General features: G+C 37.0%; 1 protein-coding gene across 1 annotated transcript in view; it reads left to right on the forward strand.

The window, feature by feature from the left end:
• Positions 1-18,695, forward strand: part of bop1 (BOP1 ribosomal biogenesis factor) — an 81,027-nt gene extending 62,332 nt beyond the window's left edge. Inside the window, exons 11-16 of the mRNA XM_067411549.1 lie at positions 9,723-9,855; positions 11,321-11,501; positions 12,001-12,292; positions 13,559-13,643; positions 13,823-13,930; positions 17,871-18,695. Coding sequence (XP_067267650.1) covers positions 9,723-9,855; positions 11,321-11,501; positions 12,001-12,292; positions 13,559-13,643; positions 13,823-13,930; positions 17,871-18,024 — 953 coding nt within the window. The 3' untranslated portion in view covers positions 18,025-18,695. The remainder of the gene's footprint in view (positions 1-9,722; positions 9,856-11,320; positions 11,502-12,000; positions 12,293-13,558; positions 13,644-13,822; positions 13,931-17,870) is intronic.
• Positions 18,696-19,683: the final 988 nt, after the last annotated feature.

Below are 19,683 nucleotides of genomic sequence, written 5' to 3' on the forward strand. Positions count from 1 at the left end.
ACAGATGTATTTAATACAGATGTTTTATTTCTATGAATTGTTTAAATATATTTTATATATAATTCATTGCAATTTAGTAAGTAATTTATATTATTGTATTTATTATTATTAAATTACTATATATATATATATATATATATATATATATATATATATATATATATATATATATAAAATAATCATAATAATTTATTAAATTTTAGTTACATATATTCATATAATTTATTCATATTCAAATAATTTATTGCACTTTAGTAAGTAATTTATATTATTATTAAATTACTATATATATAATAATCATAGTAATTTAATAATTTATAAAGTAAATAAAGTATTCACATTCAGTAAGTAATTTATAATTGAATAACGTAATTTCTAAAATAATATATACAGATGTATTTAATGCAGACATTTTATTTCTATGAATATTTTAAATATATTTTATATATAATGTATTGCAATTTAATAAATAATTTATATTATTATTATTATTAAATTACTATATATAATATCCATAGTAATTTAATAATTTATAAAAATGTTACTATTATATTGTTATACATGTATATGTGTAAAAAAAAAAAAAAAAAAAAAAAATTAAGTTTTTATTGCATTGTTTTATATATATATTATGTAGTTACCTTTTTCTTTTCTTTTTTCTTCTTTTTTTTAAATAAGCATCAGGGCACTCAAGACCAGGCTAGATTGTGAAAATAAGTGCGATTTGTGTGTGTGTGTGTGTGTGTGTGTGTGTGTGTGTGATTGTACAACGATTTATGATTAAAACTGGATAGATTGAGAAATATTTTGGTCATTTTGAATGCGTCCCCTGCTCTGTATCTGAGGTGTTGTTGAGGGGTTGAGGTGAAGTCTGTCTGAGCGCTCTTACCTCAGCGGTAGCTAACAAGCTGCTGAAATCATTCCTCACTCACCCGCCATGATGTCATAGCACTTGGCGGAGGGAGACGGGGCTCGACGAGACGAGCGACCCGTTCGGAGATGAGAGAGATTAGGGGAGGCCTGCGGGTTTGGGCAGAGCCAGGATGAGCACAGACACGACTGAAATGTCCATATTCACTGGCGCTTCGCAACGCGGATAAATCAATCACTAGCTACTCATGATAGGTCTCTTTTTCCGCCGTTCTAGATGGATTTCACTTGTATTTTTATGGGTCTTGGCAGCCCAGCTTTATTGTTAGCTGCTTCGGGATTTGTTGTTGTGTCCGTTTTGAGTTATTTGTCATTTTGAACGCTGGACAAACACGCTGGAAAATCTCGATTTTCCCCATTATAAAGAGAAAATGCGAGTTCTCTGAGAATAATGTGTGTCGGTATATAAAAAGATTTCATTCATAATGGAGGAAAGGCCTCTCTCGAGTGCAGTCTGTTGATCATTATCCGTATTTTAAGTTTGAGGTCCTTTAGATACATAAATGCACGCTATAATCCGAGTATTCCCTCAGTAGGGCCGCCATCTGATTGCTATTAACTCGAGGGGGATATAAATTACTCGAACGAAGCGAGTAGAAAGCATCATTTTAATAACACAAGCAGTCAATTTCACTCAGAGTTACCGATTGGAGCGGTGCGGCCAAATCCACAGAAACCAAATCATATTTGTACAGTATGAAAATGTGGTCGAATTTGCCCATCTGATTTGAATGAGGTGATCCAGGTAACAATAACGGGCTTTCAGATGCAGAATGGCAATGGTTTCCCAAAGTGCCTTGCAGCTGGTGTTCAAATAAGGTAGATAAGCAGGGGGTGTTTAAGGGGAAAGAGTGTAAAACTAGTGATAGAGAGTGTGTAGATGGGGGCTGGTTGCAGTTTAGTGGCAATATCTGCTCAGCCGTCCATAACAAAGAACTTCATAAAGCGCATATGCAAAACCACTACAGTGAGGGGTTGCTCTTTTGTCTAGCTGTAAAATATATTAAAGCAGTAATAAAATGCCCTTTCCCACAGTAAAAAATGGCAGTTGACAACCTCCCAAGCATCGCAACTCTTCTCACCCTGGGCCGGCCTAACTTTCCTTTGGTTTGTTTGGTGTGTGTGTGTGTTTAATAGAGATAATTTCTTCCATATCAATGGGTTGGGTGCTGATGACAAAGCACTAGTGAGTCTTTTGTCCCAGGACTTTGTTCGCTCACTGCATTCTGGGTTTTCCCATTTTGCGTTTGCTGATTTGGGTTTTGCAAGTCGGAAAGTCTTATTGTGAAAAGATTGTACAGCCAATGGTTGTAAAAACTGGACTAATTTGTTTTAAATGCCAGCAAATTTCAGGAAACGCCAGCAATTTGCTCTTCAGAGTTGATTTTGTTCTTTGCTTCATGTTAGTGGTGTTTATTAGGTCAAGCATCACTAATACTAGTGCTTATACTTTAGTGTAAGTTAGTACTTCAGGGTTAAAACCTATAACCATACACTAATGTTTAAAAGTCTGGGGTCACTAAGTTCTGCTGACCAAAACTGCATTTATTTTATTAAAAATACAGTAAATATAGTAATATTGTGAAATATTATTTCAATTTAAAAGAACAGTTTTCTATTTGAATATATTATAAAATGTAATTTATTCCTGTGATCAAAGCTGAATTTTCAGCATCATTACTCCAGTCTTCAGTGTCACATGATCCTTCAGAAATCTTTCTTATATGCTGATTTGATACTCAAGAAACATTTTTGATTAGCAATGTTGTGCTGGTTCATATTTTTTTGTGTAAACTATGATACATTGTTTTTTAGGGATGCATTGATATGAAAAATTTGTCTGTTAACCGATAATTCTTTATCTTTGAAAGCCGATAACTGATATATTGGCCAATAAATCTGAATCCAAATTTGTATATAATTTTTGAGAGCCTGATTACAAAAAAAGTTTCACCATTATAAGCCATGTCCCAAGCACACAATTATGTTCTATAATTTCATATAGCCTATATGACAGACTTGCGCTGCACTTTACTCTTAACCATATTTTCTGTATGACTCCAATCAACCTGTTAGCTTAGGAATTTTTAAATTTACTAAATGCCTTTGATTTGGTTCTTCACGTCAATGTTCCCACTCATCAACATAGACACACTCTAGATCTAGTACTATCTCATGGTTTTTCCCTCTGTAATCTTGAGGTTTTTCTGATCAGAAGTCCATTATGTTTTCTGTTCCTTCTGCATTCAGTGCTTCTAAATCCATTACTCATACTCGCCGGTCTCGGCTTTTTACCTCTATTTTACCAGAAATGCTTTCTCTTTAGCTTTCCATGATGCTACTCTGTCTATGAAAGACTGTCATTATGATCTGAGTGCTGAAGAAGTTCTGTCCAGGTTTAATTTTGTTTGTGAAAAGGTTTTAGACTCAGTTGCACCTCTAAAGGCAATACATCATAAACCTAGATCTGAGCCTTGGCGTGAAGATACTGTTTGCTCTCTTAGGCAGATCTGTAGAAGAGCCGAGCGTAAATGGAAAAGGGATAAACTTTAGGTCTCTTTTGAAATGCTAAGAGATTCTCTAGATCAGTGGTTCCCAAACTGGGGGTACGTGAGGTGAGAAAAGGGGGTACGTGAACAAAATGCTGAGTACTTCATTTAATTCTACCTTAAAATAATATTAAAATCGAGCATGTATTTCTAACTTCAAAAATGTCATAAATCCAGTACATTTAATCAAAAAACCTCATCATTTGCAGTCAAAAATGACTGTATCCACACAAGCAGCATGCATATGATAGATTGCGTGCAGAATCTGCTGCCTTAAAGGGCACCTATTATGCCCCTTTTTACAATATGTAATATTGGTCTTGGGTGTCCCCAGAATGTATTTGTGAAGTTTCAGCACAAAATACCCCACAGTTAATTTATTATAACCATTTGAAAATGTCATTTTTGGGGCCTGTTTTAAAAAGAGCTGTTTTGGTGTGTACCACCTTAAATATAAATGAGCTGCATATCCCCGCCCTGCCTTTGGATGAGGGCGTAACTTGCATACCTATGGCAATAAACAGTCGGTAGAAGCAGAATGGCTGAGAATGAGAGACCCACTGTTTTGAAAGGCATTCAGCCGTACATGTTTGAACCGGAATCAGACCCAGATGATGAAGAGACTCCGGCAGAAGAAACACAATTGAGAATGGAGCAGGACGTCTCTGAATGGTTATTTGATACATTTATGTACTTATAGAGTTTTAATCGCGTCCCCTTTGCAGTTATGGATGTAAATTTAAATTATATACACAGACATTCTACGACGACGACAGCAACTTTAGACGCATTTGTTATTGAATTGGCTGACATCGACTGAAATGACTATTTGCTCAAAAAACATTAAATACACTTACTTCTTCTGGAGGTGACGTTGGATCGCGAACAGTAGGCAACGATCCACACTTGAGGATTAACTTTGAAGCAAGACCTGCTTTGAATTGACCCTCGTTCTCAAAACAGTCAGTCAAAAAATGATTCGCGCAAACATAAACGTATTTTGGAATTTTGAGTGGCGCCTTTCCTTCGTAAATAAAATCCATCCACTGCGTTTTCAGTGGCTCTGATGTCGTAAGTAAGTGAAAACTACTATGTTCATTATTACATCCCACAACAGAACACTTATGTTTCTTAGGAGACATTACCGGCTGTCGTTGAAACAATGGAGGATGGTTGACCGATCACCGTTTTGCTCACACACTGCCAACACACATTTATGGCCAAACACCATGTAAAAGTGAATTTTGCATAATAGGTGCCCTTTAAATCGCGCTAAATTACTGTCGTTCTCGACAATGAACCTTTGTAAAAGTAGAGATTTAGCACTTACTCGCATGAAGAACAAATATAAACACAGATAATGGATTAATTTTGTTTCAAGACTCAAACTTTCTCCGATACAAAAACATACCTTGTGTGAGTTCTTGTGTTTAATGATGATAACGAGCAAGAATGCAATTGTTCCCAAATATCCACATGACTGCAAACGTGACATTATTATACAACAGGTCAAAAAACAAAACGTACATTTTAAACACAGTACTGTCAGTATTTGCTCTATTTTGTAATGCAATAATAGTTCTAACGAAAACCACAGCAGAACTACAACACACGTCTGTGTTTCGCGAACAATTCTGTGGCTTTGAACGAATCATGAGTCAATGATTCAATGATTCATTCACAGCCACTTGCTTTGTTACTGAATGAATGACTCGATGACTCACTCATAAAAACAGCGAATTGCTGCCACCTACTGGCAGTTTTAGTTTAATATTTAAAAGTTTTACTTAGTTTTACCATCATTGCGTATTTCTCTATTGGACATTTTTTATTTAAAACATTATTTATTTTATAAAGTTATTCATAAAGCTAAAAAAAATGCACTGGAAAATCAATTTAGGGGGCAAATATTGTCCCTTAATGGTAAAGTTGTGACTGCAGTCGAAGTGGAAGAGAAGAAGGATGGTAATGGTAACGCAGAAGGATGGTAATCCCTTCAGGGGGTACTCCAAGCTAAAAAGTTTGGGAACCACTGCTCTAGCTCAATAGCAGTAAAAGCAGCCAAATCAAGGTATTTTACTGAAATTATTAATAAAAACTGTCATAGACCAAAAACTTTTTAATATCATCAATGTAACTATCAACCCTCCTGCCTGCTCTTTCGATAACGATAACATTAAAGATGAACATATATCGGCTGATACCGATATGGTGGCCGATATATTGTGCATCCCAATTTTTTTTTTCTAATGAATTGAAAGTTCAAAAGTACAGCATTTATTTGAAATGGAATTCTTTTAGAACATTATAAATCTTAAAGGCACAGTATGTTAATTTTAGCAGCATCTAGTGGTGAGGTTGCGAATTGCAACCAACAGCTCAGTCCACCACTCACCCATCCCTTTTGAAGCACATAGAGAAGCTACGGTGGCCGACACAGGACAAAGATGTCATCGTCTGAGACAGCCGAGAGTAGACAGTCCAGCAAACAAGCTCTGTAGAGCAATTTGTCCGTTTAGGGCTACTGTAGAAACATAGCGGTGTAAAATGCCGAATTCGATGTAAGGGGACCCGTGGTGTATGTAGATAGAAATGGCTTATTCTAAGGTAATAAAAAACATTACAGTTCATTATGTAAGGTCTTTATACACCACTGAAAACATAGTTATGTATACTATATTGCATTTCTGTCAATAGATCCTCTTAAATATTACACACTGGACCTTTAAATGTAATACTTTCTTTTGGAAAAAAAAAATCATACTGACCTAACTTTTGCAAGGCAATGTAAATAATAAACTTACTTAGCTCATACTTTACTTAAGCGTTCAGTCTTACAATGTTTACCCAATAGACCTTAAGACAAGTGGAAATTTCCACATTGAACAGAACATTTGAGGATTTGTCATTTTTTCTACAGACTTCAAAACTGCAGCAATGATGAGAATCTTATAAGAATTTGGTTTACAGTCTTGCAAAACGAAAATGCTGCAATTACAGCATGTGAAACCTACAGTTACAGTTATTTTGCAGTCTACTGCATGAGAGAATGCGGTGAGGACGGCCTGAGGTTACACGACTGTGTACATATTTACGTTTACGGAGCTTAGATCATGGCCTCAAACGGGCATTCCTCACTAATGATGTGGCTAAATGAAGACGAGCGGTGACATTATAAACTGAAGCTGGACTCTGTCACTCAGGACACCATGAACTCACTGTGATCCACGCATTCTGATTGAATCAACACTGACCTCCATTTCTAGAGACTCATTTATTTGGGAGATTGATTTAATTAATTAAAAAGTTAAAAAGTTATTTAGGATGAATGTGTCTGCTTAATGAATACGTTAAAATAATTATATTTTTATTATTTAAAGCTAAAATCAAATCAAAAATACTTGTGGCTAGATGCTGTATAATATTATATACTGTTAAAAAGTTTGGGTCAAGATTTTGGAAAAAAGTCTCTAATGCTCACCAACTATAACAGGGCCTTAAAATGAAGATGTCAAAAGGAAAGTTTATTAAGAATGACAATCTAGATGGGTATTAAGATATCTTGAATACTTTGAGTTATAGGTATGCAAAAGGAATATTTATGGCATTCAGACAGGTAGGCCTATGATCTATGCAATTGAGTTGATAGAAAAACACGAGATACATTTCTAGTTTCAACATTATTTGTTCTTCAGATATTCCTCTTTGAAAGAAAAAAAGTATCTGCTATATGCAAAGTGATCCACATTTGGTTTTTGACCACTGAAAATATGTACAATTTACTCATGGAGCCGCATTAAGATCTCCAAATCTCTTTGATTGAACCATCGAGGGCCTTTTAAAATGCTGATACCAAAAGGAAAGTTTAAGAACCAGAATCTAAAGGATATTAAGATATCTTTAATACTTCAAGAAGTGCTTTTTCAAATTTTTGAACTGTCACCATTGGCATATAATGCAACAAAGATTGCTCAACTGATTTTACTATCAATGTCTGTGTAAAAATAAAATAATGATGCCAACTTTCTAAAGTCATTTTACACCCCTGTAAATTGGCTCCAAATCTCAGGTGAACATTGTCATTTTGACCCCACTCTACAAAACAGTGAATTACTCAGTAAATATACATCTGTGACATTTCATATTTTGACTTTCATCACTATTTATGTTTGTCTTTCTACAGAAAAAATATTAACAAAATCAAAAATTTGAGTTGGGGATGTTTCCGAAATTGGTTGATTTGACACGGAATGACCCAAATGTTGAAATGCGATTATTCCAATTTTACACAAAAGTTAAATGATTGGAAGGATGAGAACAGCTAATGTTGAAAACAGTTGAGCTCCTTAATATTATTGTGGATACCTTTTTTCAGAATTTGATGAATGTAAAGTTCATTTATTTGAAGTAGAAATCATTTGTAACATTGTCTTTAATGTTATTTTTGAATGTCACCTTGCTGAATATAAGTTTATTTATTTAAAAAAAAAAAAAAATCTTACACCTTTCAGTAATTTAACACCCAGCACTAAGTGAGGTGTAACTTAATGTCAGCGTGAACAAATGCAACCGTTTTGTAAAGCTGGAGTTTAAAATAAAAAGGAATCTCTTGGGGTCTGTCCAAAGACACAACTACAAATTAACGGAGCAGCTAAAGGAGATCAGAGTGGTTGGCGGGAGCCCTGTTCAACCACAGGAAGTGCTTGTGCCTGAGATCCATACACTCCTAAAAACACACTAGACAACACACACGACACTGTGTGAAAAACTCTAGTCATCCCGTCGTGTTTCCATTTACAAACTATGGGAAGTAGATTCTTTTAAAGATGACATTTAAACATGACCGTTTATGTTTGTAGTTGTTCAGCCATTTATAAACTAAAAATAGCCATACAAATGTTACACAAAAGTCTGCATGAAATCAAAATTATGCTATTTTACCAAAATAATACACGCTCTGTTTGATTTTGATCAATTGTGAACAGTTTTAGCAAGCTTTTATTCAGATCGGGCTCCATCCGGGTTTATATTCCCCACTTTTGATGAGCAATTACCAATAAATTCAAGCCCTGTCCTACAATAGACTTTTTTTTCCTTCTTGAAAATCCTATTTCACTCCGAAATGTCACGTTATGGAAGTAAAATGGGTTGCAAATGCTGTTTCTTGTTGACTTTAACCTCTCTTTTCTGTAATCCTTTGGGACACATTACAGTCTCAAAGTGCCATTACTGTCCTATAAAATGGACTTTTAACATTATTGCTGCTTTTTCCCTCCATAAAGGCAAATATTACCGTCATTCCCATTTTATTTATGGTCAGAGTCGATGCTTGAACGTCTACAGGAAAGTCTTGGTGTCCCCTGCATCACACACACACACACACACGGGCATCTGTGTGCTCCAGACAGGCCTCTCTGACCGCCAGCGGGTGTCCGCCGCAGAGCCCGTCCCTCCTGCTATATCTGTCGCCATACAGCTCAATACTTAAAAAGTGATTATGGCTTTTGGAGTTATTACACTCCACCCTCCGGGCCCGGCCCGTTTCCCCCGTGTTGTTTTTCCTGCCTTTATGAAGCATGCAGGTATAAAAGTTAAAACGAGATTTTACTGCTGCTTTCGATGTGCGGCTGATATGAGGAGAGGGTTTCCCATCTTTTGAATGAAATGTTTTCTGTTTGATAAGATGATTTTTAATTGATAAATAATGCATCAGATGATAATAAATTGCATTGTCATCCAAAAAAAAGCTAATTATTATTGTGTTATAATTATATGCCTACTGTACGTTAGCACGTAATAAAGGTTACCATCAGCTATTCATTATTAGTAATTCTTACTAGTAAGTATACAGTGTACATAAATGAATCTTCTTTTGAATAATGACCATCTAACAGCAGTAGCACACATATACTTTTAAAAACCCGACTTCTCCGTCTCCGTCACCTTTAGTAATCTAGTATTATTACTGTGCGCTCATGCCAAAGTGCTGCTGTATGTCATTGTGGTTGTGTTAGAGTGAGGATGAGTTATCCTCCATGTGTGCTGATGAGAGAGGAAGTGCCGTCGAGCTGACAGTGCTTTTGTTGTGCTGGAGTCCGCTGGGTCTGAGAGCTGTCAGCATCCTGAGCCTCTGTGTCCACACATATATTTAATTCCAAAACATTATAGATTGCTGAATAGATCAGTAGTTTATGTAAATTTGTATGTATGAATCAAAGTTTTTGTTTTGCCCCTTGTCCTCAGGCTCTGATGACTGTACGGTGCGTTTCTGGGAGGTCAGTACGGCGCGCTGCTTGAAGACTGTGGAGGTGGGCGGAGCTGTGAAGGGCGTGGCCTGGAATCCCAATCCTTCCGTATGTCTGGTCGCTGTCAGCTAGTAAGACCCGCCTCATTTTTCTCTTATGATCTCCATCTGAATGTTTATTTGATGTTCATCTGTATGTTTTGTAACCTTCATTATGTGATGTTTATTATTTGACAGCAGATTAATTTTACAGTTTGTGTGGGTTTAGAGCTTTAGTCAGCATCAAGAAAAGCCAATTATGAGAAAAATACATTTGAGTAACTATTTCAAGAACTGAATGTTCCTAGAAATTTAAGAAGTATTTATTACATAGCCAGCTTTTGTTTATTCATTAGTAAGTTAGTTAGAAGATCAGTTCAATATATAGGGTACAATTGATCAATGCATGGATTTTGCAACCTTTTTTCCTGCGATGTGACTAAATTTTGTTCGAACTCGCCACAGAATTAATAACATCGCAGCGAGATCTAGTGGGAAGCATTTAAATGCGGCAAGACAACAGGTGTCACATCAAACAGCACTGACATGGAAATCAGGAGAAATATTGTCCCCAAGTTTTATAAGGCTCTCCAATGAGTAACGCTAACTGTAACCATCAAATAGTCAAATGTTTTTACAACATTTATTTCAGGGTTCATGGGACTTTTGTGAGTGAAAGGGACTTTTTAAAGTGTTTCACACTTTTTCCAACACTTCAAATCTCTAAATATTATACAATTTCATTGTTATTTTAAATGTAATGATTTGTAAAACTAAAAGTTTAAAAATGAAGGAACACTTTGTGGCAAACAAACTTTTATTTAAAAAATACTACCATAATAACCAGTTGATGGCGTCAGAGGAGCACTTATTGGCTTATTAGCCATTTCCACTCCCTAATATATGGGGAAAAGTCACAAAGTCTCATGAAAAACAAAAACTTTTCTTCAAATTGTGAATTAATTTCACAAAAAGCAAGTAAAGAGCACTTATTTAATCACTGAAGCTGTCTGTCAGTTCAGTATGGTAATAAAAATGAGGTTTTTGCATGTTACTGTTGTCAATAAAAGTTAACGTTATCTACATCTCAATTCAAGCTCAGTGTTTTACTGTCACATTTCTGATAAATAAATGTGTAATATTATTAGTAACTGCACGTATTAATGCAACTCAATAGTAATATGATTAAATTACCTTTAATATTAAACCCCCCCGAGCACCACCCTCTGTAGAGCTTAGTGGCACCGGTGCTCTCAAATGTTAGTCTGGAGCCCTGTAATTAGTTAAGATGGATGAAATGATCAATAGATAAACATTCTGATGTTGGTTGGTTAGTAAGTAGATGTTAGATGAATAGGTATATAGGTTAGGTAAATGGTTAAGTCAGTCAGATGGATGATAGGTAGGTTAGATAAATCAATAGAAAGGTAGGATTTATACATTAACATTTTAATCTTAGAAAAATAGATGTTGGTTAGATGATTAGCTAGGTATTGAGGTTAGATGGTTTGGTCAGTCAGATGGATGGATAAATAGATAACATGATGTTTGTGTACAGTGATGACTCAGTTCTCCTCCTGAACCCTGGTCTGGGTGACCGGCTGCTGTGCTCCGCTACGGATCAGCTGATCTCTTCCTATGAGGAGCCAGAGGAAGCGAAGGATCAGCCTGTTCAGTGGGCCGTCTCAGAGAGCGAAGGTCACGAGCAGGGTCACCGCCTCATCCTCAAACACCCCAAGGTAATCAAAACATTAACCTTACTGTAAAGTGTTACCATTAATTCTTATATTCATAGGAATGACATCTTCACGATAACCATTAGCCAGGCAAATTCCCCCTCAGTTCAATTCAATATTTTCCAGTTAACAATAGAAATGAAAATGTCTGTCTTTCATGTATCCCCTCTGAGAGCGTCCGTCCGTCCCTCACGTGAGCGGCAGCCAGAGGCTTTTAACTATTGGCAGAAGCCACAAGCCTGTGGTCGTCTTTTTCCTGAAATGGAAAGAAATTTAAGACGCCTCTAGTGTCCAATTAAAACTACTGGAAAAAGCAAAGCAGCGACACGCGTTGGCAGACTGGCAGAGGCCGAGCCGGCGTTAATAACGGCAGTAAATTTAGTCCCAGCGTGTCTTTGAGGTTATAATTGGATTAATCGTCTGCGGATTTACCGCAGAATGACTTTGACCTTTGACCTCCAGCCACCCGCTTCCTCTCTTCTCTCTCTCTCTCTCTCTGAAGGCCGTGAGGCAGGTGACGTGGCACGGGAAAGGCGACTACCTGGCATGCGTCATGCCAGACAACAGCAGCAACCTCCAGGTGGTCATCCACCAGGTGAGCAAACGCCGGACGCAGAACCCCTTCCGCAAGAGCAAGGGTCTGGTGCAGTGCGTGTCCTTCCACCCCGTCAGGCCTTACTTCTTCGTGGCTACGCAGCGCTATGTGCGAGTCTACAACCTCATCAAACAGGAGCTCACCAAGAAGCTGATGGCCAACTGCAAATGGATTTCAAGCATGTCCATCCACCCTGGAGGTGCGTAACTGGACCTTTCTGAAAGGGTTAATTCACATTCACCATCATTTACTCTCCCTTATTTCATTCAAAACCTGTATGAATTGTTTGCTGTCTTCAGTGAAACACAAAAGTAGTTGTCTTGGACAATCTCAGAGCTTGTGTTTTCCATCCAAGCATACAGGGACTGTAAATAGTTTATGTATTATGGCAGGGCAAAATGTTGTGAGTAAAATCCAGCTGTTTTAATGGGAATGGGCACAATGAAATTTACCTCTGAAAAAATACCACCCTAAACCTACACTTACAATAATGCAAGTACAGTGGTAGTAGCACAATCTGAACTAGCATTATTCGTTAGAATAAGTACAGATTGACAGCAAAAAATGCTACCTATCAGATTGTGCTTTATTAATGTCTCCCTTGCAACAATGCAAATACAGTAATTTTGTGTTATTTATCATGACAAAAATGACGTAATATTGATGTGTGCATGTGCAGTCATGCTCATGACAAACATCATGTTTGCAACGATTAGTAGCAGATGCTTTATGTCTATGTAACATTTAACATGACTTTTCTGATGTGCATCAAATAATTTACCATCTTATTCAGATGTCTGCTTACCTCAAGTTTGCATTTTGGACATTTCATTCATATCTTGGTGCTTCTGTTCCGCATTTTTAGGTTCAAAATTAGCATAAAAATGTGTTGAGGGAAACTTAATGTCAAATGCCATTGGTGTCATTGCTAAATGTGATGCTAGAGATATAGAGAGCTACAGCAGAGGGGAAGATTTTGAGTGGATGCTGATTTAAATTTTGCTCTCACACAAAGCTGTCATATGACTTCAGATGACTCACGTCGTGTGGATTCTTTTAATGGTGCTCTTTTGTCGTTTTTGGAGCTTTAGACATCCAGCATAGGCTTTGAATGAATAGAAAATGGCAGCTTGGAGATTTTTAAAAGTACTTTGTGTGAAGAAAGTAAGATATATGGATCTGGAATGAGATGACTGTGAATAAATGAGAATAAATTCATTTCTGGGTGAACGATTATGAACGTTAACTTTTTATGGTAATCTTTCAAAATGAAAACTGGCACATTCTTCAGTCAATTACAGTGTATTATATAAAAGGGAGTGTTTGGAGTTGACCAGAGGAAAGTTGTTCTGGCTTAATCTGTGTCTTGGTTTCTCAAAAATGTCCCCAAAGTGATGTGACATCAGTGACCACTCTCTGCAGGTCAGATGTGATTCGTTTCTTCTCTCTTGCCCGTTTTCCACAGGCGACAACGTGATATGCGGTAGCTACGACTGTCGTCTGGCCTGGTTCGATCTGGACTTGTCCACGAAACCGTACAAAGTTCTCCGGTGAGTCAGCACGAGCAGGTTTTTATAATTTGGGCAGTCTGGGTCAGACTCTAGGGAAACTGTTGCTAATGCTGGCGCTGTCGGATGAATGTCTCCTCTTGGGACGTGGAGTGGTTCTGCGTAACGTCCCTCTGCTGTCGGGACGCTGACGGGTCTGTCTTGTGTCTCTGTCCACGCAGGCATCACAAGAAGGCTCTGAGGAGCGTGGCCTACCACAACCACTACCCTCTGTTCGCGTCCGGCTCTGATGACGGCAGCGTGATCGTCTGTCATGGGATGGTCTACAAGTGAGTCTGATCACCTTCCTCACTGGGTTTTATTTCACTTTTTACTAATGTTGTTCTTTCTTTTTTGATTTTCTACTCTCTTTCTGTTCTATGGCTGTGTTGTAAATAATACTGCCAAACTATTCTCACTATCGCTGCAGTAAATAGTATGCATACTGTATATACTCTGTTGTAATCTAATATTCTTTATGTATATTAACCTGAATATGTGCAGTATTCAAAAGAGTATATTTCAAGGAATACTGTATCCCACAATGCAATGCGCTTGACTTCACTTTCCATTTCCAGTGTGTCAAATGAACTTGAATTAATATCAGATGTGATTTAGTGGCTCACTGTTTTAGTGGACTGCCAAAACTCAGACATTAGGTCATGTGACAAGCATAATATTGTTTGAAAGGTTCATTGTGTAACAATGCATACTGTTTCACTTACTATTTAAAAAAAATAATGATAATTAAACTAAATCATAGGCTAATAAGCTAGTATTCTGTTCTGTACATAACCTATGTTATATATTAGTGTAGTGCATACTGTGTAGTATGTGTACTGCTAACTACTTCAAATATATAAATATTGCTAGTTAAATAAATTAAAATTGTATGTAGAGATGCAGATGAAATCACATTATTAAATTATTTGACACTTTTATCCAATTTTATGTATAACATGTATAACTTTACACAGTTCAAATAATGAGAAAAGAAAATAATTGAAATCAGGTTTATTGTGGATTTACATTAATAGGAGTGTCAATTACATTGCATTGTGGGAAACTGTATTCTGTGCTCTGGTTGTATACTGTATATTTGAGTGTCTCCCAGCTATTCCATGCATATAGAAACCTTGCATGCTGTCTACAGTATACATACTGCATAAATAGTGTGAGTAGTATGGTGATCTGCTGTTCTCTCTTAACTGTGTGTAGTTCTCTCTTGTTTTTGTTCTTCTCTGTCTGTCTGTCGGGCGCGTGTCCAGTGTTTCTGCAGGGTTAGACTATCATTCCGGCAGTACGGTCATGAACACTCTTTGAGCGGAGCTAATGATCCGTGTACAGTGGAGGGCAAGCCAGATCTGGATGAAAACCCTTCATCAGCTGGCCTTAATAGATCTCTTTAAACTCAAACTCAGGATGTCATGTTATTTTTCCACTTCTTACTTTCCCCAGTCAAACTGTTGATGCATATACAGCAAACCATATTTCCAGAATTCACTGTTTTATGGCCTTTATGGCCCTCAGACTGGCCAGCAGTTCTTACCACATTTTGGTAGGGGAAAAACTATTTCTGTTGGGATGGGACAGGATGGTTGACTAGTCTAAAAATAGACTAGTTTACTAAAGTGCCAGATGGATGACTAGGATGGTTGACTAGTCTAAAAATAGACTATTGTACTAAGGTACAGAATGGTTGACTAGTCTAAAAAAAGAGACTAGTGTACTAAGGTACAGAATGGTTGACTAGTCTAAAAAGAGACTAGTTTACTAAGGTACAGAGTGGTTGACTAGTCTAAAAAGAGACTAGTCAACCACTTTGTACCTTAGTAAACTAGTCTAAAAAAAGAGACTAGTGTACTAAGGTACAGAATGGTTGACTAGTCTAAAAAGAGACTAGTTTACTAAGGTACAGAGTGGTTGACTAGTCTAAAAAGAGACTAGTTTACTAAGGTACAGAGTGGTTGACTAGTCTAAAAAGAGACTAGTTTACTAAGGTGCCAAATGGATGACTAGGATGGTTGACAGGTCTAAAATTAGACTAGTTTACTGAGGTACAGGATGGTTGACTAGTCTAAAAAGAGACTAGTGTACTAAGGTACAGGATGGTTGACTAGTCTTAAAAGAGACTAGTGTAATAAGGTGCAGGATGGTTGAATGGTCTAAAAATAGATTAGTTTACTAAGGTACAGGATGGTTGACTAGTCTAAAAATAGACTAGTTAACTAAAGTGCCAGATGGATGACTAGGATGTTGACTAGTCTAAAAAGAGACTAGTGTACTAAGGTACAGGATGGTTGACTAGTCTTAAAAGAGACTAGTGTAATAAGGTGCAGGATGGTTGAATGGTCTAAAAATAGATTAGTTTACTAAGGTACAGGATGGTTGACTAGTCTAAAAAGAGACTAGTTTACTAAGGTGCCGGATGGTTGACTAGTCTAAAAAGAGACTAGTTTACTAAGGTGCCGGATGGATGACTAGGATGGTTGACAGGTCTAAAATTAGACTAGTTTACTGAGCTGCAGGATGGTTGACTAGTCTAAAAAGAGACTAGTGTACTAAGGTACAGGATGGTTGACTAGTCTTAAAAGAGACTAGTGTAATAAGGTGCAGGATGGTTGAATGGTCTAAAAATAGATTAGTTTACTAAGGTACAGGATGGTTGACTAGTCTAAAAAGAGACTAGTTTACTAAGGTGCCGGATGGTTGACTAGTCTAAAAAGAGACTAGTTTACTAAGGTGCCGGATGGATGACTAGGATGGTTGACAGGTCTAAAATTAGACTAGTTTACTGAGCTGCAGGATGGTTGACTAGTCTAAAAAGAGACTAGTGTACTAAGGTACAGGATGGTTGACTAGTCTTAAAAGAGACTAGTGTAATAAGGTGCAGGATGGTTGAATGGTCTAAAAATAGATTAGTTTACTAAGGTACAGGATGGTTGACTAGTCTAAAAATAGACTAGTTAACTAAAGTGCCAGATGGATGACTAGGATGTTGACTAGTCTAAAAAGAGACTAGTGTACTAAGGTACAGGATGGTTGACTAGTCTTAAAAGAGACTAGTGTAATAAGGTGCAGGATGGTTGAATGGTCTAAAAATAGATTAGTTTACTAAGGTACAGGATGGTTGACTAGTCTAAAAAGAGACTAGTTTACTAAGGTGCCGGATGGATGACTAGGATGGTTGACAGGTCTAAAATTAGACTAGTTTACTGAGCTGCAGGATGGTTGACTAGTCTAAAAAGAGACTAGTGTACTAAAGTACAGAGTGGTTGACTAGTCTAAAAATAGACTAGTTTACTAAGGTACAGGATGGTTGACTAGTCTAAAAAGAGACTAGTTTACTAAGGTACAGGATGGTTGACTAGTCTAAAAAGAGACTAGTTTACTAAAGTACAGAGTGGTTGACTAGTCTAAAAATAGACTAGTTTACTAAGGTACAGGATGGTTGAATGGTCTAAAAATAGACTAGTTTACTAAGGTACAGGATGGTTAACTAGTCTAAAAATAGACTAGATTTTATTAAGGTGCCAGATATTCAATTCTACTTTTTTTATTTTAGCTTCAATTTTTAAGAGTTATGTGTGCATGTTAAAATTCAGTGGCTTGATGACTGCCGTTTTATTCCTTTTTGTTTTGCCGCCTTTCCTTTTGAGATGAGTCTCTGAGAACCAAGCGTACTAACTTTTGATAAGGGCTAAAAATAGTAACGTTTGTGATGGAAATAACAGATGAAAATAAGTTTATGTAAACCTTTTTGATTAAATATTGAAATGCTTTGTTTTTTACTTTTTGTTTAAATTATCGTAGTGTTAAAGTGTGATGATTAATTTAATATAAAAAAATTCCAAATAAACAAAATCTGTACATGAGACATTAATGAAGTTTTTAGTATTAAAATGGAATTATTTCAAAAATTAAAACAAAGTCTGTACATAAAATACATTTAAAAAGTAGCTAAAGTAAATGTTTCAGATATGAAATAAAATGTTTCAAAGATGGGTTTTAATATGACCTTCATATAACAAAAACAATTTTAAATCTGTTAGCTTTAATAAAAATCAACCCCTGGTTCATAAAAGTGCTCGTAGTTGAAGAAATGTCCATTGGCAGAAAAGTAATTCAGACATTCAAGAACCGTTATTTGAGCCAAACATCATGAAAATCATTATTTAGAACCTGTTCCGAGTGATATTAACCATACTAATGTGTGTGTTTATCCTACAGTGACTTGCTGCAGAATCCTCTGATTGTTCCAGTGAAGGTTCTGAAGGGTCACACCATCACTCATGACCTCGGGGTCCTCGACGTGACCTTCCACCCAACTCAACCCTGGGTGTTTTCCTCAGGGGCCGACGGAACAGTCCGTCTTTTCACCTAGAGAACGAAACATAAACAGCCCTTCGTCGGGAGCCACAACCTCGAGTTTCCTAACCCAGAAATTACACACCAGTTACGACTCAATGAGGTTTTTTCGACTCGCTGCTCTCCGAGGACACTGACATGTTGCTGGCAGGAATCAAGTGCCTGATCTGATATTGAACATGTCATTATAATATGTGTTTGAGCTATGTTTTGCCTTTTTTATGTTAGAAGAAAATACATCCAGCCGCTTGTTGATTCCCACAGGACTCGAGTTCAGAGTAACTGACGCTGTAAAAAGAAAGACAGGTTTGGTTTCAAACCCAAAACCGTGAGCGCTCGGAAAGGCCCGTTTCCGTATCGGCCTCCGTCGGTGCCCCACAGCAAATCAAGCCCGACCGCTAATCCTTGGACAAGGAAGCTGAATTTGAAATGAAACAAATGTCCGACATTAGGCCGTGCCAAAGGAAACAAGACATGAAACAAAGCTGCAGACGTCTGTCCTTCACTTACACCTCCTGATGTTTTTTTAAACTCCTTTCTGAAGCGTTTCATCCAAATTTTTTGCTGCCATCACCACCCACCATTGTCAACGTCTTGATTATTTTTTTTACCTTAACCTGTTGACTTGTGAAACCTTTACCAGTTGTATTTCAGAGACCAGTTACCTTTTAATTAAACAGGGTGTTTCTTGAAGAGTGTTTGGAGTTTGTTTTCTCTTTCTCTTCTGGTTTCTCGCCACAGGTCAGCGAGGGTGATTTTCAGGACTCCTGAATTATATGCAGCGAGAGTCTGGGAATAGGTTTTCGTTTCCTCCACCGAGAGGCCCAGACGCTGTTGATCAGACGGCAGTGTGTGTTATAGATCATATTTCGTGGAGGCCGTCCACCTGCGGGTCCTTCTCTCGACTCCAGACGTCGGTCTCAAGGCTGTGAGTCTCTCCGTGTGGAGCTTGCAAGCCTTTGTTAATTTGCCAGTATCTCCAGGGAATGGCGTGTTTGTAGACTTACGAATGTAGATTAGATAATATGATCTCAGGTTACAACACAAAATTGCTCACCAAGCATGAATGCAGTGCTTCATTCAATATTTTATATGTAGTATTTGTTGACATGGTTCCTTTATTCTCAAGTAATGATAGATCCCATACCATTATCATAATATCTCAGATCCAGATCCAAAATCTGGATACTGAGTCTCTCAAATCCAGAGATTTAAATAAAATGATCTCTTATTTGAACTTGTACACAAACCGAAAAACCGAATTCTTCTGCTAAAACCTAAGAACCAGTCTAATCAGGTGACCACTCTAAAACCAACTTTAAATCCATGCAAAACTGAGTTGAAAACAAAATACAAGGAAAAAAATGAATGAATTTTATAATTCAACATTGTTGCAAAATAATTGAAATAACGTATATTGCATGAATTTTATACGAATACGTCGTTTAGTGACTTGCCAACCTTGTTTCATCTATGCTAACAGTCTGTCAGATACAGTATATCTACCAGAGTATCAGATCATTTTACCAGCTCAATTGTTTGATCTCAATTAGCAAAATGAACAAATCTTAAGTTAAAGACTTAAGAAAGTTTTGCTAATGTTCCCATTAAGTTACGAAAACATTATTTTTGAATATTCTGTGAACACTCAAAATGTTCAATTTTTTAAATGTAA

This window comes from Chanodichthys erythropterus, chromosome 15 (genome assembly GCF_024489055.1).
Source record: "Chanodichthys erythropterus isolate Z2021 chromosome 15, ASM2448905v1, whole genome shotgun sequence".
NCBI classification, from domain to species: domain Eukaryota; kingdom Metazoa; phylum Chordata; class Actinopteri; order Cypriniformes; family Xenocyprididae; genus Chanodichthys; species Chanodichthys erythropterus.